This window comes from Carcharhinus amblyrhynchos, chromosome 6 (assembly GCF_965287045.1).
Source record: "Carcharhinus amblyrhynchos chromosome 6, sCarAmb.v2.hapA, whole genome shotgun sequence".
In the NCBI taxonomy this organism is placed as follows: domain Eukaryota; kingdom Metazoa; phylum Chordata; class Chondrichthyes; order Carcharhiniformes; family Carcharhinidae; genus Carcharhinus; species Carcharhinus amblyrhynchos.
In genome coordinates, this window is record NC_137329.1 from 39,907,276 (window position 1) to 39,928,951 (window position 21,676).

The 21,676-nt window shown below is 42.0% G+C and overlaps 1 protein-coding gene across 4 annotated transcripts in view; it reads right to left on the reverse strand.

The window, feature by feature from the left end:
• The window catches only part of abcc8 (ATP-binding cassette, sub-family C (CFTR/MRP), member 8), a 251,996-nt gene that overhangs the window by 41,630 nt on the left and 188,690 nt on the right, over positions 1 to 21,676 (reverse strand). For all 4 annotated transcript variants that reach the window (XM_080190274.1, XM_080190276.1, XM_080190275.1 and 1 more), the window contains 5 exons: positions 19,694 to 19,774; positions 9,709 to 9,846; positions 7,327 to 7,452; positions 6,773 to 6,878; positions 6,018 to 6,265 (listed from right to left, as the gene is read on the reverse strand). In XM_080190274.1, coding sequence (XP_080046400.1) covers positions 6,018 to 6,265; positions 6,773 to 6,878; positions 7,327 to 7,452; positions 9,709 to 9,846; positions 19,694 to 19,774 — 699 coding nt within the window. The remainder of the gene's footprint in view (positions 1 to 6,017; positions 6,266 to 6,772; positions 6,879 to 7,326; positions 7,453 to 9,708; positions 9,847 to 19,693; positions 19,775 to 21,676) is intronic.

The window sequence follows — 21,676 nt, forward strand, 5'->3', positions numbered from 1 at the left end:
TGGGCACTGCTGGCTGGTTGATGTAGTTATTGCCTATCCCTTGTGGCCCTTGTTCAGAGGGGCAGTTGAGAGTCAACTGCATTGCTGAGGCTACAGAGTCACATCAAGGCCAGACAGGGTAAAGATGGAAGATTTCCCTCCCTAAAGGGCATTAGTGAACCAGATGAGTTTTTCCGACAATCGTCAATGGTTCCTTGGTAATCTGTAGATTTTTAATTCCAGATTTTGCCACAGTTGCCCATGTAGAGCTGCAGAGGTCGCAGTTTGAAAGCTGTCCCTAATGGGGTGCTTGTACAGTGAAGCCAATCACCATGGTACTTATTGCCACATGGAATGCAAAGTGATCAGCCTGCCTCCACCTTCTTTGAGGCAACATTGCGGTGAGGGTGGCACTTTGTAGGAGTGTGCGAGAGCTCAGACCTATCTCATCTAGAACACTGATGCATTCACCGTGGTTCCACTTTTCACATTGTATATGACTTTTGAGTGCTTTTTGAATATGTTTACATACATTCGTAGTGTGTTTTTGTACACTACAGAACTTCAAAAGACTGATAACATTATAAAGGGTGCCATTACCAGTGATAATGAAGGTGGCATGCTGAAGTCCATCTTGAGATGAGTTATTCAGAAGCAAAGATGTAACAATCTTGGTGAGGCAACGGAGAGTCTCTTCTTTCTCTAGTCTATCACATAAGATTCCAGTGATCAAAGGCATAATCATTGAGATTTTTGTTGAATCTGTCATTGTCCACCCAAACCTGACTTTAAGGAAGGCTCAATGATCAGACTTCACGGTCAGATGCTGGGCAGCAGGTGTATCTCAAGCATGAATATTGAGTGTGTGGAACACTTCTCCACACAACACTGGCACACATTGTCCTAGGTATAAGTATTACGCCATGATGTAATGCCATGTACCCTCCAGATGCTGTCCCATCTACATTTGCCCTCCAGATGGTACAGGATGTGCTTTGTGAGGGAAGCAGAGAAGCCTGGAATGTTGATTAGGGCATCTACCTCAGAAGCTGGACCATAAACTGGAATGGATGGCGCACATGTTTTTCAAAGATTGTTGTTACAGTTATGGGCTCATCTTGTGCAGTGAGCCTTACCTGATACATACAGTCTTAAATCATGTCACTCTCAGCATTGTGGGCATGTCACTCACAGTATTGTAGGCACGTCACTCTCAGCATTGTAGGCGTGTCACTCTCAGCATTGTAGGCGTGTCACTCTCAGCATTGTAGGCGTGTCACTCTCAGCATAGTGAGCGTGTCACTCTCAGCATTGTGGGCATGTCACTCACAGTATCGTGGACATGTCACTCTCAGAATTGTGGGCATGTCACTCTCAGCATTGTGAGCATGTCACTCTCAGCATAGTGAGCATGTCACTCTCAGCACTGTGGGCACGTCACTCTCAGCATTGTAGGCGTGTCACTCTCAGCATTGTAGGCGTGTCACTCTCAGCATTGTAGGCGTGTCACTCTCAGCATTGTGGGCGTGTCACTCTCAGCATTGTGGTCGTCATTCAGCATTGTGGGCGTGTCACTCAGCATTGTGGGCGTGTCACTCTCAGCATTGTGGGCGTGTCACTCTCAGCATTCTGGGCTTGTCACTCTCAGCATTGTGGGCACAGACCGATCATGGATAAGCTTTTGAAGCTCATTTACAGGCAGTGGTGTTTATGTGAGGGAGTCAGGTTGTGAAGGACCTTTTACAATGTATTTGCAGTATGTTGAGGCCCATGGTTATGATGATGAGGGTTTCTGCCATTTTAATGTAACTAAGTCAACCTCATTGATTTTGATTCTCTCCCTCATTGGGGGACAAATATTCCCCTGAGTAAATATGGTGTCAATGTAAAAGGTTCTTGGGAGTTGCTCACCAGGGACTGATTGGTTCAAACTTGAGCTAGCAGGATCTTCTATGAATTGATTTTGCACAAGGACACATATGGTGATGATCCTCTGGCTACATGGCCATGCCTCCCATACAATTGGCAGCTGTCATGATCTGGTGAGCAGGGATGAACTGGTTCCCCTGTAATCAGTTCCCTCGGTCAGTCACAACAAAGGTTTACATTTCTTCTTTCCAAAGAAATGGCTTTTCCAAATCAGAATGCAATCACTATTAAGCTGTGAACAATAAGGAGCCAATTAAACAAGATTTTTTGAGTCGAAGAATGAGAAATTCTCCCCCTCTCTTTTTGAAGACTTCTATCAAATTGCCTCTCAACTTGGTCTTATCTAAGTACAACAACCCCAGCTTCTCCAATCTATCCACTTAAATAAATTCCACATTCTTCCTGAAGTGCTGTGCCCAGAATTAAACAGAATAATCTGGTTGAGATATAATCAATGTTTTACAACAGTTCATCATAATCTCTTTACTTTTATACTCTGTGCCATCATTTATCAAGCCTAGGATCTGGTACACCTTTTTAACCCCTTTTCTCAATCTACCTTACTGCTTTCAACAATTTGTGCACACATACCCACAAATCTCTCTGTTTCTGCGCCTCCTATGGAATTGTACCATTTATTTTACATTGCGCCTCCTTATTATTCTTCCTAAAATGTATTACTTCATACTTTTCTACATTAAAATCTCCTGTCAGTTATCCAGCATTCCATCTGTGTGTATATGTCCTCTTTAAGTCTATCAGTATCCTCTTCACAGTTCACAATACTTCCAAGTTTTGTGTCATCTGCAAATTTTGTAGCTCTGTCCTGCACAACTAAGTCTAGATTATTAATACAAATAAAGAAGAGCAGCGGTCCTAGTTCAAAAGTACATTAGGCTTTCCAGAAATTAATGTTAACAGAATCTAGCTGCATTGAGATAACATTGGTAGTACCAAGCGTTTATCAGACAATTTATAAAAAGATCACTGATGATACTGTACACAAAACTTTTCCATAAACAGAAACTACTGGCAAGTAGCATTAGTTAGCATTGACTTCTTTCTTCTGCACTGCAATGGCAGCATTATTTCAATGTTCGTTCAACCACAAAGCTTTCAGAGTTGAGTGGGTGAGCAGGACAGGATTATTCAAAATTCGCCAACAGTATTTATTCAATGAACTGTGCTTCTGCAATTTAAAGACTGAACTGCTACATTATGAAAGTTGATTTCCCAGGGTGGTCTGTCAGAGGAATAAACAAATCAATCTCTTTGTTTTGCTATCCTCAACATTCTGAGATAATCACAATGGTTTCAAACAGTTAGACTAGTAGCCACAGCAGCACTTACTGATGTCATTGGAAGATACTGACAAGAGTTTATATCAGGATTATTTTTTAATGGGAATTCTTGGAATCATTATGCAGTTATTCCTGTCAGACACATAAGCAGTTGCTCATAATGTTAGACAGTTTCAAATTATGCTGGGAGTGGTAGGAATTAAATGAGAATTGTCAGTACATTGCAAATGAATTCATTCACTCCTGTGGTCTGCCCGAGGGCAGATCCTTTGGCTCCTTATCTGCTGATGTTTCATCCTGAGCTATTTCCTTGGCAGTCCTTTTGCCAGTGGGGATTTGTCAATGCCTTCAAAGTTCAGGAGCAGGGCGAGGAGGCAGGTTCCAAGCCTACCTAGGCATGGACGTTACTCTGAAGCAATCACTAGCCATCTAGTCAACTGTGGTAATTGGCCTCTAGCAAGTCAATTCTATGCTATAATTTTCTTTCTGTAGGACCTAATAAACAGGTTGCATGAGATCAATCTGCCCTTTGGTCATGAATGCGTTAAAGTAGATTCAAATATTTGTGGCTGAGTGAAATAGCACTGCCGGCTGGGATTTACACTGAAATCAAGTAAATTTGTTGTTTCTTTTGTAAATATAGAGCAGATATCAGATCTTGCATCTACCACTCATAAAGGAAGTTCACTCTGCGCAAACATAGATGAGCATGTCTCACTCTTACTAGGCCTCGTAGTGCTGAAGCTTTAGTTATTAGTTAGAATTGGTTGGAAAAAGAAAAGGATCCATCTGGCCATATAAATGAAAATTCACCCTTCAGTTAATTCCATCTGGCAACATAACAGGAGCAAGTTACTTTCCAGCTTTGGTTTCAATGAATCATGCAGTGAAGAAGAAGGTTACTTGGGCCATTCTGTCTTTGCTGTTATCTTGAGTATGTTGGAACATTTTTCTTATCCTCAACTAACTCTGATCTTGGTCAATGTTATATATTTTTCAATTTTAATGCTCACTTTCCTTGGTTAGAAAGGACTTACAGATTTTACTCTCTAGGTGTAGTAGTAGCTTCACAACTGAAACTTGGGGAGACTGATTAGGGGGATTGTAATTGGACAAAGGGAATGTAAATGGCAATAGTAACGGCTGAGAATGGTGCTGTGAGTGTCAGTTAAGAGATCAGGATGTGTAAATGGCAGAACAAAGGTACAGATTGTTAAAGGACAACCTGAGGAATATGAATATGGCCGGAGCTGGGTGGCGGGTAGGTTTGGAAGACTAGACAGAAAATGAGATTTCTGGAGTAGAAAAATAAACATAAGAATATAAAGTAATAAAAATAGATGGATGAGATGAAAAGAAGAAATGAAATAACATAAATGGAAATGGGGTGAAGAGGGAGGAGAGAATTTGTGCTCTGAAGTTGTTAAACTCGGTGTTCAGCCTGGAAAGCTGTAAAGTGCCCAGTCAGATGATGAGGTGCTTTTCCTCCAGAACACTCAGCACTTGGTTTGGAGTCTTCCAGCCATTCATGCCCCACCATCGCTGCAAATGAGAACGTAGAATTTGATGTTCAGTCAAATCACCATTCACTGGAGCAGGACCAGAGAATTCCATTGATGGTTCGGCCTGCTGGAAAGTTCCAACCTTGGTGTTTATTACGAGGGGAATGGAATATAAAAGTAGGGAGGTTTTACTGCAAGACTGTAAAAATTCTTTGGTGTGGCCACATCTGAAATACTGTATTACTTGTTTTGGCTTCTTTTTTTTGAAGAAAGACATAATTGCAGTTCAGAGAAGGTTCATTTGACTCATTTTGGGATGAGAGGTTTTTGTTATGAAAACAGGTTGAAGTGTTTGAGCCTACACTCATTGAAATTTATAAGAGCGAGAGGTGATCTTACTGAAAGGTGTAAGATCCCAAGGAGCCTTGATATGGTGAATAACTGGAGGATGTTTCCTCTTTTACGCAAAGCTAGAATTAAATGATGCAGTTTAAAAATAGGCAGTCTCCCTTTTCAGATTGAAATGAGGAGTTTTTTTTCTCTCTCTCTCTCTCAGGGGTTGTCTATGAAATTCTCTTTTCCAGAAAGTAGTGGAGGCTGTATCATTAAATTTATTCAAGGCTGAATTGGATAGATTTTGATAGACAAAAGAGGCAAGAGGAGTTGAAACCACAATCGGATCAGCCATGCACTTATTGGGTGGCAGAGCAGGTTGAAGGGCTGAATGGATACTCCTGATCCTCAGTCATAGAATCACAGACTCCCTACAATACAGAATGAGGCCATTCAGCCCATTGAGTCTGTACCGACCACAATCCCACCCAGGCCCTATTCCCGTAGCTCCACACATTCATCCTGCTAATCCCCCGACACCAAGGGGGAATTTAGCATTGTCAATCCACCTAACCCGCACATCTTTGGACTGTGGAAGGAAACTGGAGCATCTGGAGGAAACCCACACAGACATGGGGAGAAAGTGCAAACTCCACACAGACAGTGACCGAGGTTGGAATCGAACGTGGGTCCCTGGTACTGTGAGGCAACAGTGCTCACCACTGTGCCACTATACCGCCCCAATGTTCCAATGCTACTTACATTACAATTATGTACTGTATGAAAGCCAAGATGATTGCGTCAAATTTCAATATGTCTGGGGATAAAGAATCTACATTGCAATTTTCCTTCTATCGCAGTTTCTAATCTAGCTAAATGCCATACCTTCGGCTATAAAACTGGGTATGGCAAAGATTGATGCACATAGTAAAGGAATAACCAAAAAATTCACTATGAATCTTGCAGTCTTTACCTGGATCAAAGAACAGTTTCTTTTCTCTGCTTCAATCTTAACTTGAATAGCATCTGAGGTCCATTTTGCTAGCCAGTAGTCAATTGCCACCATCACTGTGTGCTTGAAGAGTTGTGAGAAAATCAGCAGAGGCAGCAAAAGACAACCTGCGGATCTCAGGTACTTCCCACAAGCACGCCATGGCATTTTTGCTCTCTGTCGCAGGACAGATGAGAGGTTGTCCTCATCATCACTTTCAGTGACATCTTCTGTAACAAATATGCAAAGGAGGTCATAAGAACATCAGGCTAAAATATTATTTTATTCCTTCACATTTGCTACAATGCCCATAACCAAACAGCCAAGTGTATGTAAGGGTTCTATCATGTCCACAATATCACAATGTATGCCATCTTTCTCTGGAAAAGATTAATTTAAAATCAGTGTGGAGTTCAAGGCAATTTTAAATATTGGTCTATGATCACTAAATACTAGTGTCCAAATGCACTTCACTTAATAAGCAGGGTGGGTTCAAACTCAGATCTGAGGCAAAATGTAACTTCTTATGGTGCTATTTCTATGTGTACATTTTTGGGTAAATTGTTGAAATCTCAAACTTCACAAAGAAAGTTCTTACAGATGACTGTTTCTTTGATGTGTTCTTCATTTTGCCTCCATTTATTCACATGTAAATGAGTTTACACAAAACACCACCAAGAATCTGATTTTTCAGAGGATTGTGTGTGCAATTTAATTCTTACAAATTAGAAGGATACCTTCAGCTTCAGCCTCTTGTAATGTTTTGAGGAGGGCCTCCCGGGAATACATTGCTCTCCGCAAGTTCTTCCGTTCCAATGCTGTCTTGCTTCCAGCTACAGTCTCCTGGAGAATATAGTCATAATTTTAATTTTTCAACACTCAACAAGCAGCGTTATTTCAAATAATAGCCAAGACTGGATTCAAAGCAATTTCTGGAATGAACGTTCAGTGCTATGCAGGATACCTTGTGTTGCAGGATCTGGATTCTCCAGTCCCGTTTGCTTGAGGTCAATGGGCTTTTACATGGTCCACCTACCACACCCCCAGCCACCCCCACCCGCTACGATTCCTGTGTCAGGTGTGTTGGGAGAATTCCAGCCAATGTGCATGGATCACCACTGATAAAGTATAAATCTGTTTAGCTTGTGATAAAATGAAACATTTTTCTTTGTATCATATTGTGGTGTTTGTTTCCTTTTGTCACTGAGGTAAGAATTTAAAATCATGTCAGTCGTCAATGTGACGTTGTTTCAATGTGACAACAGAAGTAAATCTCAGAAGATTAAAGAACCTTTTCGAGTTCCTGATCCTGCCTGTTCATTAGTGTTTTCCAAAGTTCAAAGAGTTCAGGGTCAGAATTCTGGATATCCTTGAGAGTTCCCTCTCTCTGAATTGTACCATCCTTCATTGCTATGATCTATGGAAACACAAATCACATAGAAGAAAACATACAACTGATAAATAGTTCAAATGGCGAATGTTATTGAGCATTATGCTGTATGTGAAAATATTACATAACCAGCTAAACATTATTAATTGTACAGGCATCCTGATCATGGGACAAAGGATAGCAGGATCTTAAACCGATTTTATGTGAGATTTTAAAGCAAACCTCTCACAATGAGATGGTTTACTAATTGGGCCCAGAGAAAGCATTAATTAGGACAGAATTATAATGCAAATCGAGCTGAAGGTCGATACAGAATGAATATCATGTCTTCAGAATTGTAGCATGGGATCTTTTATATCCACCTGAATAGGTAGCCAACGCCTCAGTTTAATGTTTTATTCAAAATTGTAAATTGTACAATTGTAAACTGCGCTAAAAGATATATAGAGAATATGGAATAAATATAGAGAAAGATTACAACTCCGAACCCCAAGGCAAAGAAAAATACTGTGGATTCTGGAAACCTGAAATAAAAAACAGAAACTGCTGGAAATGTTCAGCATGTCTGGCAGCATCCACAGGGAGAGGAGAACAGAGTTAATGGCCAGAATTTTACCGGCCCGCCCACCACGGGAATCAGAACAGGCAAAGGGCGGACCATGGAAAGATCCATTGACCTCGGGCAGGATTTTATGTTTTTGGGACGAGCAAGGCTGTAAAATTCCGCCCAATGTTTCTGGGATTTTGAAAAACTTCACAGATGCTGCCAGACCTGTTGAGTATTTCCAGCATTTTCTGCTTTACTTATTCTGTCCCTAGTTATACTGCACTTCATCTTCTGAACTCTGTTGCTGGATTTTTGGAAAAAGGCTGGCCTCTCAATGTGCACTTAGTCTCAGTATTCCCAATGTAAAAATGGCACAGAGGTATCCACAGGGCCATGGAAGGAGGCCATTTGGAGCTATCATGCATATGACAAATATTTGTTACAACCATCCAGAACAAATCCCACTGCACTCCCCATATAGTCTTGAATTTTCCTTTGCTTAATATATGCCTCGACTTCTAATTCCTAGAAATCTTCTAGGATTTAATTTTATCTGTGACACAGTAATATTGCCATCCACACATTTCTTCTCTTCACCTCTTGACATTGTATACAGGCATATACAAGGGCAAGAGGTGAATAATAAGAGGGACAGTTTTTTCATACAAAGGGTGGTGAGTGTCTGGAATGTGCTGCCAGAGATAGTAGTTGAGCTAGGTACAATTTTGTCTTTTAAAATGCATTTAGACAGCTACATGGGTAAGATGAGTATAGAGAGATATGGGCCAAATGTGGGCAATTGGTACTAGCTTAATTGTAAAAAAAAAGGGTAGCATTGACAAGTTGGGTTGAAGAGCCTGTTTCCATGTTGTATACCTCTATGATTCTATGTCTAAGAGTTCAGTTAAATGGACTCAGACATAGGCCAGAAACAACAGTACTTCATTAAAAAGGCAGTTGCATTTTTCCATTTCTTACCTCAACTTGTGTTTTGTCCCCTCAAATTGCCACCACTGGTATACGTCGGCTCCTTCTCTACCGGTACTCAATCACCAGGAATTTTTGTGTGACAAATAGATGATTTATAACCTTATATAATAACTCTACAGTGATTACTGCTGGAAGCTTCTAAGGTGCATGTTTAACAGAGAAAATGTTACACCATAAATTCTAATCATTTTGTGGTAGTTCCTTATACTACTATGAGTATCAAAATTATGCAAGAGCTCTATACAAAAATGTGTTTGACAAGGTTTTTAATAGTGAGGGACTTAATTATTAGATTCTTGCAGACCTTCAGTGGGATTTTCCGGCCCCTTGAGCCCCAAGACTGAAAATTCCTGCCCAAGATCAATGGACCTTTAAATGGTCTGTCAAATTTTCTGTCCCGCCCACTAGGATTCCTGCAGTCTGCAGGATCAGAAAATCTCACCCATCATTTCATTTGTGTATGCCCTGCCTGAAGACAAGTCCTTGGCTCATTGTCAGCTTCACCCCGACCTGCTTTCATTGCAGTTTTATTTTTGGCAGTGGTGGTTTGCCATTGCCTCCCACTCTCAAAGACAAGTGAAGAAGGCAGGCCCCAAGTCTAATTCAGCCTTTGCTCAAATTAAACCCACACTGTTGGCGTTATTTTCAATCAAACACCAGCCATTTAACCAACAGGGCCAACCAGCCCCCTCTTAGGCGTCATTTACAAAGCCAGAAAACGAAATACAAAATGGGGGCTGCCTCACCCAGTCTGCATGAGGCAGATACTGCAGCTTATGAGTGACCAGCACCACAGTCCGCTTCTCCTCCTGCAGCAACTTCAGGATTCCATCCTGCATGAGGTGATCACTCAGGTGGACGTCTAGCGCTGAGAATGGGTCATCCTGCAAACACCAGCATTTGATTAACGTTCAATTCAGTACCTTCTCTCAATTTCACTGGCGAACACATTAACATGACCTATGCATAACAAAAATATTGCGTTCATTTATAAACTGCACCTAAAATTAAAACTACATCTTCATGGTTTAATGTTTCTTGGTTGCCTGATGGGAAAGCAGAGAAAAAATCTAAAACTTCACTTTACAAGAGATCGTGTATAATAGTTCTTCCTTAAATTATTTTGAAGTTCTCTCGTTCCCTACTCTATCAGAAATCCAATCCAAGCTTTAATCATTCGTTCCCAAATTAGTCCTAAATTTGTGTTTCATTTGGTTAAACATGTGCTCTTTTCAGTATGCTGATGGGTTAACTTAACCTCAAAGGTTTTAGGTTCACCCTTCCTTTACTGGTTAACATTCCTGATCCCTCCTGCAGGTCCCCAGTTTTGCTCCCTCTGAGGTCCAAGCTTTTCATCATAGCTCAGTCTCTCTGACATTAGGAACTGCTCCCTTAGTTCTTTTCCACATTATCATAAATACTTGCATGTCTTGATTTTAACTGAAATGTGAACACTTAAGTAAAGCGTATGTGAGAAAAGGGGAAACATTTACCTTGGTTCAGCTTTCCTCAAACTAATGGCCAAATTTGCCGGAGATGGTGAGTAAGTTTGCTAGATTTTTTTCTGTTCCCTTTAGTTCAAAACCTTTTGCATCATTACTTGCTGGACAAGCAAGTTAATAACGGCCTGGTGAGAGCATGGGGTTATCAAGAACCAATGTTCCCTGCGGGTTGCTTCGCCACATGGCAGCCCCAAAGTTCCTGCACAAGCTGCATTTAGGTCAGTCCCTTTAAGTTATTGTCTTAAGTTTCTGAAATAAATTTCAGGCAATTGGTGTGTAAATACAGCAGCTTCTTAAAAATAACAGGAGACTAAATGCAAAATGTTGCTTCTGTGGTGTAAGAGCGCTGGAAATTAAACAGCAAGCTCTGGAGATTTGCAACTCACATCGCATCACTAAATAGTGAATTTGATGACTGACCTGTGCACTAATAACATCTTGTGTCACTAACTTGTGATTCCAAGGTCCCACTTCGTGGCCCTAATTGCGGGGCTGAAGTTGGAGAACAAGGAGTGGAGGACTTATGAAATGGAAACTACAAGGATGAGTTTCCCACCCATGCTGAAGTTGTTAGCTGAGGAATACCACATTTTCCTGCTTGTTTCCAGCCCAGCAGTCAGCCTGATTGGCAGGAAAACCTGCAGCAGTACGACATAGCTGAGCTTCGCTAGGGAGGCAACGAGAGTTTGTTGTCAAGGTGGGACAGAGGCTGTGGGGTTTTTAAATTTAAGTTTATTTATTAGTATCACACATTAACTTCATTAGCACTACAATGAAGTTACTGTGAGAATCCCTAGTTGCCACACTCCAGCGCCTGTTTGGATACACTGAGGGAGAATTTAGCATGGCCAGTGCACCTAACCAGCATATCTTTTGGACTGTGGGAGGAAACGAGAGCACCCAGAGGAAACCCGCGCAGACACAGGGAGAACATGCAAACTCCGCACAGCCAGTGACCTAAATAAGGAATCAAACCCAGGTCCCTGGCACTGTGAGGCAGCAGTGCTAACCACTGTGCCATTGGAGGGAAAGGAAAGGAGATGGTGGTTGGGTTGGTATTGGACAGATTGTTGGATCATGAAAAGCACTACTTCCCCCAGATTACAAGCATTAAAAAATAATTTTCAGTTTAAACTCTTCTAGCTGGCTGTCCCAAGGCCTGGAAATGTGGCCAACATAAGTTGCAGGTAGAAATGCACTTAAATAAAGGCACATTCCTTTTTCAAAAGCTATTATCATTTAGATGCCTCCTGAGGACGAACTGGTTGCCAGTTCCTTGCCCTGCCGCTGTTAAAACCAGTTTGAACATTTTGAAATTTTAACTTCTCATTGGCCCAAACCCAGCCATTTCTGGGGGTTATAAGTTGCCTCAAGGTGAGGGTGGATAGGGTTCAGATGAGGGGAAATTTATACATAAAAAGAGAATAGTTAAAGCATGGAGCAGTGTAGTGAGTTGCGTAAAGACAAATAGAGAGTGACAGGGTGGGACAGCTAAAAGTGTAGCGGTGAGTTAGGTCAAATCAGGGAAAATAGTAAAAAGTTAAATTACAAATGCTTTATCTAAATGCAGAAAGCATTCCTCACAAGTCAGTTGAATTAATGTCACAAATAATAATAACCAGATAGGCTGTCAATCAGATAGGATTACACAATGCCCAAAGTTGAAAGTTAAATATTTCAGGGTACTTGGCATTCCAAGAAGACAGAAAAAAATGGAAGTGTGGGGAATGACATATGGATGGAAGTAAGGAAGGTTCTGGTTCAGAAGGCTTGAAAGTAGAACTGGATGGTGGAGTTGAGGACTAGCAAAATTCAGAAATCACTAGTCAGAATAATTTATGGGCCTCCTATCAGTGGCCAGGTATCATGCAAGAAAGAAAAGGAACTAGTCACAAAGGATATGAAATAAATATTGGAGGCTTTAATCTTCATAGGATTGGACAAACCAAATTGGTAAAAAGTAGTTTGGATGGCAAGTATTTGAGATTTTCTCCAAGAACAGTACATCATGACACAGACCGGGGAAGACACTCTTCTAGATACTGTCTTGTACAACAGTATGGAGTTAATTAATATTCTCATAGTAAGGAAGAGTGATCATAATATGACAGAGTTTCACATTGAATTTGAGAGTGGCATCCATAAATTTGAAATAGTGCGGTAAAATTTCCAATCCCGCCAACTGCAGGAATCGTTGTGGGTGAGATGGACAATTTAAATGACTGCTGAAAGGCTTGTTGACTTTAGGCAGGAGTTTTCAGTCCCCAGGCAGACAGGACTGGAAGATCTGTCCAACACAAAGGCAAGTTGACTAAAGTAGATTGGGAAATTAGATTAAAACAGTATGATGGTACATAGGTAATGGTTATAACTTAAGGGAATATTTCATAATGCTCAAGGAATAAACATCCCATTAGACATAAATGGAACAATTCTCCCATTCCAACCCACTAATCTTTTGGCAGGACAAGTGGGAGATTCGTATGCGCGCCGATTCGTGGGATTTGTGCATGCATTCCTGATGCACATGCATTTCCCACCGCCGGATATCCGGTGCAATCAGGACCACGCTGGAAACCTTTTAAGTCTTATTTTAATGTGATTTAAATGTAATTATTGGGTCCGGGACTGAATTCTCCGAGCCCGATAGCATCTGCCACCCACCATTACACTCCGGCGGGGTTTAGAGTAGCTCCCCACTTTCAGAAAACTAGGGGGGACCCTGCTGGAGTGAAGGGGGGCAATTGGGGCCACTCAGGGGTTTGAGCGGTAGATGGGTGGTGCCCCCTGGACATGGGCGCCCTGGCATTGCCAGCCTGTGCCCCCTTCACACTGCACAAGGGGCAAAGTGCCCATGCCCAGTGGGTATCTTGGCACTGCCCACTGAGATTGGGCAGTGTCAAGGGGGTGGTGGCTAGGGGCAGGGTTTAGTGGGTGGGGTCTTTGGGGGTGAAGAGTCCCGCTGCCACTCTGCAGACAGGAACAATCAGGGTTGGAGGGAAGCCAGTGATTGGGGAAGGCTGGGGGGAGTCTGCTGGGGTAAGATGGGTGGGCAGGATTGTCACTGCTGTGGGGGGAATAGAGATCGGGGTGGTCTAGGAAGTGGGGGGAGGGTCGGGACTAGCCCAGGAATGGTTATGGGGGCTGCGATTGGGCCGTGAGGGGATTGGTGGAGGGGCAGCACTGCCAGGGTCCTGGGCTGGCCAATTGGAGGCTAACAGTTCCACATGTGCAGAGGCCCGGAACTGTCAGACTCTGGCGTAAATGGTCCCGCCCACGAGCTTTTAATAATATTCATGATTGTGACCTCTACAGTGCACAGAATGTGGGAGATTTGAATCTGAACTGAAAGAAACAGTTGTAATTTACACCATTTTTCCCGCACTTAGAACTTTTCAGCATTTAGAACTTTTTCTGGGAGAACTGTCCTCAAAATCTCCACAGGAAGAATGATCCATTCGTCAAAGCTACGTAAAGTGGTTGATGGTATTATGAGATTAAAAGAAGAGGGTTATAAAGTTGCCAAGAAGAATAGTAAACCTGAGGCTTAAAAACAAGCAAAGATTTATCAAAACATTTACAAAGAGAGAAAAACATGGAATACGAGAGTAAACTACACAGTGGCACTATGGTTAGTATTGCTTCCTCACAGTGTCAGGAACTAGCGTTTGATTCCTGGCTTGGGTCACTGTCTGTGCGGAGTCTGCATGTTCTCCCCGTGTCTGTGTGGGCTTCCTCTGGGTGTTCCGGTTTCCTCCCACAGAAAGATGTGCTGGTTAGATGGATTAACCATGCTAATTTCTCCCTCAGTGTACCCGAACAGGCGCCGGAGTGTGGAGACCAAGCAATTTTCACAGTAACTTCATTGCAGTGTTAATGTAAGCCTACTTGTGACATTAATAAATAAACTTAAAGAACTAGCAAGAAATATAGGAACAGTTACAGAAATATAAAAATTGAAAGAGTAGCAAAAGTAAATATAGATGCTATAGTGGGATAGACAGGAGGAATTATAACAGAGAATAAGGAAATTTCAAACATATTAAACGGATATTTTGTTTCTGTCTTCACAGTAGAAGAGTTACCAGAAATAGTGGGGAACAGGGAGTACAGGCCCTATAGTAATTAATGTAAGTGGAGAAGAAATACTGCAGAAATTAATGGGACTAAGAGCTGTCCCAATCCTCTGGATATGATAATCTGCAATTAGAGTTCTGAAAGAGGTGGCTACAAAGATATTAGAAACATGGGTTGTGATCATCCAATTTTCCCAGGTTCTGGACTATACCCAATTGTTTGGAAGGAAGCAAATAAAATATAATACCTCTATTCAAGAAGACAGAAAAAAGCAATGAACTATAGGATGGTTAGCCTGATATCAGTTGTCAGGAAAATGCTGGAATTAAGAAAGTAGTAACACAACACTTATCAAATAATTAAGAGACAACAGGATTAAATGAAAGGGAAAATGACAAATCCATAAGTATGTTTTGAGAATGTAGGTGGCAGGATGGATAATGGGATTAGCAATAATTTTATTGAATGTTGGAGTAGGATTAAGAGTCTGCGTGACATACTCCTGCTCCTATTTCTTATGTCCTTCTGCCAGAAGCATTTTCAGCTGAAGTGAATGTAGTGTACTGGATTTTCAAAAGGCATGAAAGGTTGTTACACAAGATAAAGACTCATGTAGTTTAGGGTTATACATTAGTTTATGTACAGAATTAGTTAAGGGACGGAAACAGGGCAGCACAGTGCTCAGCACTGCTGCCTCACAGCGCCAAGGACCAGGGTTCAATTCCAGCTGTGGGTGACAATCTGTGTGGAGTTTACACGTTCGGCCTGTGGCTGTGTGGGTTTCCTGCCACAGTCCAAAGGTGAGGGGTTTAGGCTGATTGGCCATACTAAATTGTCCCTTGTGTCAGGAGGATTAGCTGGATAAATACATGGGGTTACAGGGATATGGCCTGGGTGGGATTGTTGTTGGTGCAGGCTTGATGGACTGAATGGACTCCTTCTGCACTATAGGGATTCTACGAGGGTTGAATCTTCAATCTTTACTTGAGATGGGAATGAAGGTGTGTCGGGTACACAATATTGGCACTAGCCAGCATGCGTGTTTCCTAATGCCATTCTCACTGCTGGTGAGTTCTATCAATCAGTGCAGGAGGAGGGCAGCCACACTAACCTGCCCAATCAATTAAGAAAGCCAATTAACATTATTCAAGAGCTCACTGAAAGCTTGTTAAGGGCAGGTTGAGATTTTCATGTGGGTGCATGGGATGCAACTACTGTCCAAAGTAGACCAGCTGAATGGAGGTGGACACAGTGGGGAGTCGGTCAAGGCAGGCCCAAGTAATCAGGTGGCCCCAAAGGGTAAACAATGCAGAAGAGACTCAGCCATTGGGAAAAAGGTGCCATTGGCTCATAGCAATTGCAGGAAGAGTGGGCTGTAAGCACTTGGGTGGTGTCGGAGGAACAGGAGATAGGGAAAGGTGGTCAAATACATTGTGGAACTAATTAAATTCAAGGAATGCGTAGCTGGCCAATGGGGACAAACCCTCAGATTTCAGGTCCAGTGCAATGAGTAGCATCACCCTCTGCAGGAAGGTCAGAGGCCCAGGCATGAAATAGGTAGGGAGGAGGGGCAGGATTCTGATGGGTCATCAGCATAGGATCTATTGGCAAAGAAAGGGCTACCAGTAGATGTTGGAGAATCATTGCTGCAGATGGCTAGAGAGAGCATCACTTGGAGCACAACAGGTATTCCCTCCAGGCATCATGTGCCATCAGTGCCACTGATACATGCTCCATGTTACAGTGTGGCAGGTATCCTGTGTACATCGGTGCTCAGTTCCAGCATGCATTTTAAATGCTACCACACACACTCTCCCAATGAGGCTCATGTGTTCAAACTCTGAGCCATTGTGGCTCTCATGAGCTGGGTGGACCCCTCCATTCTCTACCCGTGACCCTGTGCTGCCTTGAGAAACTCTGACTTGAGGGTACACATGTGTTGCTACTGAAGATGTTAGGGCCTCCTTTCCAGTGGCTCCTGAGGTCCTACATTTAAGCCCAGTGAGCAGGGGAGTGTGGACAGATCCCCCCTCCATGGGAGACTGTCCATAGCTGCCTCTGGCACCTCTTTCTGCACAATAGTGCCATGTTCTTCACCTAGTGCCACGCTATCTCATCATGTGTGAGGATCCACTGGGGTGCATGTATCTGCGCTGGTGGAGACTGAATTAGTAAATTGTGACAACGCCTCTTCTGAGGTCTGATGGGGCTTCATTTGGCACAGGGATGGTGAGGATGTTAGTCTCAATGTCTGCGGGAGACACATGAAGGGATGATAAGAATGCCTTGGTGAATAAAACCCTCGGCATGCTATTACTTCCTGATACAATTCAATTTCCGTGCTCTGTTGGACAGGGTGGATTGCAATGCACCCCCTTAATGAATGCGTTGGCTTCTCTAATCACTATCCCAATCACAGATGCCGTTTTCGCCCTGTCCAATTTCCTTATGGTCCATGATCCTAGCAACATGAGGGTAAGGAGCCTTTTTGATCCCTTTTCCAGATGTTATGAACCGCTTCTCCTGCAAGGACAGTGTGTAACAAGAGACCATGGGGTTTCTATGTCAAATGTTACTGCCCCTTTACATTGGAACTTGCATGTACCAGTGCTGGCAAGTCCTCAGTAGCACAATGTCTCTAATTCTGAGGGGTCAGTAAGTACCTTGGGTACATTCTTCCCCCAGGTTCACTGGTAGTGATTGCCCAGAGGCCCCTCAGCTGATGTGTGTTGGAAGGTTGCACTCAACTTGCCAGAATGTATCAAGTCATTCAATCTCTTCCAACACTGGTTTAAAATTCAGTGTGCCACACTACTTTGACTGACTGTGTCAGTTATCTTCATTCTGGCCTGCTTAGTCTGTGTGGATGGCCTTCTCCTGCCACCCTCCAAGAAAAGGACCTCCCTCCTTTCTCCTACAGCCTTAAGGAGGACTTCCAGGTTCACATCAGAGAATTGAGGGTTGCCCTGCCCTAGTTTCCAGGCCTCTGGCTCTCCTGAATCATTGTATAATTCTGAACTTTTATACTTGTCCATATAGATGTTAAAGTACTAAAATGGCACATATGGTTACCATGATCTGTTTAAATTGTGTCTGTACTTGAGCAAAACTTGTATTCACTCCTGCTCCCTCAGCCACTAATTAACTGTCAAATCTGTCTCCTTGCCAGTTAACTAGGTGCCCCCATGAGAATCAGGGCCAATGACTGTTTCGCCCCCAGTGGAGAGGGTTTGTGATCTGGGAACTATTCCCACTTCCACATCCCACTCCCAGAAAAAAAACTCCTACCCAGACAGTTGGAATAAACTGATCATTTTCATATTGGCTTGCTGTTACTAATAGGGTGACACAAGAATCAGTGCTGAGGCATCAGCTATTTACAATCGATGTTAATGAATTAGATTACAAAAATGAGTGTAAAATATTCAGATTTGTTGGTCATACAAAGTGAGGTTGGAAAGAGCTTTGGAGGCCAGAATGAATCCACAAAGTGATAAAGACAAGTTAAGTTAGTGATTGTGGAGGTAGTAGCGGCACGATGGCACAGTGGTCAGGATTGTGCCCTTCAGGATTGATAGGGTCCTGGGTTCAATTCTGGCCTCGGTTCACTATCAGCACAGGTTTCTTCCAGATGATCTGGTTTCCTCCCGCAGTCCAAAGATGTGTTGGTTAGGTGGATTGGTCGTAGTAAATTGCTCTTTAGTGTCAGAGGGACTAGCAGAGTAAATGTTGGGGTTCTGGGGATAGGGCCTGGGTGGGATTGTTGTTGGTGCAGGCTGGATGGACTAAATGGTCTCCTTCTGCACTATAAGGATTCTAGATGGAATACAATGTGGGGAAGTGTGAGGTTATTTACTTTGGAATGAAAAACAGACCAAGAGTTTTTTTTATAAATAGCAGGAAACTATTAAATGTTGGTGTTCAGAGGAACCTGTACACAAAACACAAAAGGTAAGATGCAAATACAGCAAGCAATTCGGAAGGCAAATGGCAAGTTGACCTTTCTTGCAAAGGGGTTGAAGTTCAAGACTAAGGAAGTGCTGCTGTGATTACACGTGGTTTTGATGAGACTTAACCTGGAGTACTGTGTACAATTCTCATTTCTGTACCTAAGGGTGTACCAGATTGATTCCTGTGATGAGTCATCCGATTAGGAAATGTTGAGTAGAATGGGTTCATAGCCTCTGGAATTTAGCGGAATGAGAGGTGATGGTACTGTGAAATGGTTTGACAGGGAAGATGTTGAGAGATTGTTTCCTGTCACTAAAGGGTCAGAGGGTGAACTTTTCTGACACTGCCTGATGTTGGGATTGTCCACTCCCACCTAAATCAATTGACATTGAATCTCCCATAACAGGGCCAGAAAATCCTGACCTAAGACTAGGAAAAAGAGCCGGTCATTTAATATTGAGCTGAAGACAAAATTCTTCACTCTTCTGAATCTTTGGAAATTTATACCTCCAGAAGGCTGTGGGTGCACAGTTGTTGACTCAACTCAAGAATGAGATAATGGATGTTTGGACTGTTAAGAAAATCAGAGATGTGGGGGTCACGTGGGAAAGTGGAGTTAAGGTACAAGATCAGCTATGATCTTACTGAATGGCAGAGCTGGTTCTAGCTGACATATGGCTTAGTCCTGCTATTTTTTAATTTTGTTTGAATTTATTTTTATTTATTTTATTAGTATCACAAATAGGCTTATATTAACACTTCAATGAAATTACTGTGAAAATCTCCCACACTCCGGTACCTGTTCGGGTACACTGAGGGAGAATTTAACATGGCCAATGCATCTAACCAGCACGTCTTTTGGACTTTGGGAAAACAGCAGAGCAGCTGGAGGAAACCCATGCAGACATGGGGAGAATGTACAGACTCCGCATAGACATTGACCCAAGCAGGAATCGAACCCAGGTGCCTGACACTCTGATGCAGCAGTGCTAACTCTGTGCCACCACACTATTTCTTATGTTAAAAATTATTCACCTTAATAAGGCTTTTAAAATTGGACAATTTGTAACATTTATGGATTGCTTCTTTTCACTGAATCTGAACATTTAATATGTAATATTTAATTACTTATTAGAAAATGAAAATTAGTGACTTAACATAGAGAAATCCAAAGAGAGACAAGTGAAATAACTGAACTCACCAGGAATACCACATTTGTTCGCTGGTAAAGGGATCTTGCAACACTAATACGTTGCCGCTGTCCACCACTTAAGTTAATTCCCTGCGGAACATTGGGAGAAAAGAAATAATGAAACCAAGAGAAACTCAATTTAGCCACTTAACTACGGCAAGAGGAACAAAGGTATATGGACACTAGTCCATTCCCCACAAGCCCATTAATGTTTAATTAGAATTAAATGAAAACGCTCACATCCTTCACTAATGAGACATTAAACTGAGGCATTGCCTGCCTTTTTCAATAGTTCAATTGGATGTCAAAGATTTCGTTTTCTAAGAAGAGCAGCACTTTTTTTTCTGGTACCTGGCCTACATTCCTCTCTCAACCAACATCACCAAAAGAAAATTCTCATAAAGCAGGGTCCATTCTTTTTAGTGATGTACTGAGTCTGGTAATGAGATCTAATGGAAATAACATTTTCTAATTACATGTTTCCTTTTATTTGCAGAGTTTGGTGGGTCTTGGCAGTCCTTACCAAGATAGAGCATTAAAGAGTGACAGAATAGCCTAACTATGGGTGGTATTCCAGCAGTCAGAACTAAAGCAAATGGCAAAGCATCCTGGTCTCAGCAGTGTGAGGGCAAGGCAACTTTAACTCCTAGTTCATTTGTATGCTATTGAGGGAGCCTTATTGTGTGCAGAGCAAAGGCTACGTTTTGCTTACATAACAATAGTGACCCCATTTGGAAGTAATTCACTGTATACTCTGTTTGATAGATTTCTCAGAAATATGATAAAATGTGACAGAAATAAAAATTTATATTTTTCTATAGGTGTGATGAGAGTCTCTGGAGGTTATTTATATTGACTGGTATTGAGATGTGAACTCCTCCATATAACTGATGCATTCAGTGCTGTTGAACAGCGATAATGTTGCCTGTGAAAGGCTTGATGAATGAGTAAGTGTTCTGGAGTTTTGCTTGATTACATTTAGGGATTATTAAGACATCATGTGGAAACTTCCCTGACAAAATTAAATCTGTAGTCAAGTATCTGGCAGCATAGATTTTTGAACATAGATTGTGGATAAGCAGACTCGAAAGAAATAATGACCAGAAGTCATGCCCCTCTATCACTAACAGTGACAGTGGAGAATCTGGGACTCAGCCTAGTCTTTGTTCATTGCAACAGAATGGGAGTACCCTGGCTGTGAGCGAGGTCGGAGAATCTAGCCCAACATTTTCTCATTACACGCTTCCTTTTACTTGCTAGAGATAGGTGGATCTTGACAATCCTCACCAAGATATAGCATTAAACTTCTCTTTCTATACACATCCCACTGCAAGAACAACAACAACATGTATGTATATAGCAACTTGAACAAAGTAAATATTGTAGGAGTGATATCAAACTTGACAGAAAGCCAAATAAAGAGATATTAGTTGGGGACAGATGACCAAAGTCTTGCTCAAAGATGTTAGGTTTCATGAGTGTCTTAAAACAGGAAAAAGTCATTTAGGGATGGAATTTCAGAGCTTAGCCTTAGCAGCTGAAGGTGCAGTCACTAATGGTGGAGATTAAAAACAAGGACACTGAGAAGGTTGGATATGTAGGAGGATTGTATTGTTGGAGGAGCTTTACAGAGACAGGGAAGGGAAAGGCTATGGAGGGGTTTGGAAAAAGGTTAAGAATTTTAAAATCGAAGTGTTGCTAGTTTGATTTTGATGATACCATGTCTTTAAGAAATGTATTTTTTATCATGTTTCTTGTCAGGGGTATGTTTAAAATTCAGCTCTGTTTTACACAGTGTTAACTTGCTGCCCTAGACAGCTCATATGCTGAGAATGCGGGGCAATAATTGATTTTAGCAAAGCGTATGTTAGTTTTAATCTGAGTTAATGCATTTTTGTTTACTTTGTTTTTTCCTTTATGATCTTAGAGTAGGGTTTTGATTAGGTTGATTGATAGAGTCATTTGAATGGGTGAAGCTAAGGTTACAGGGAA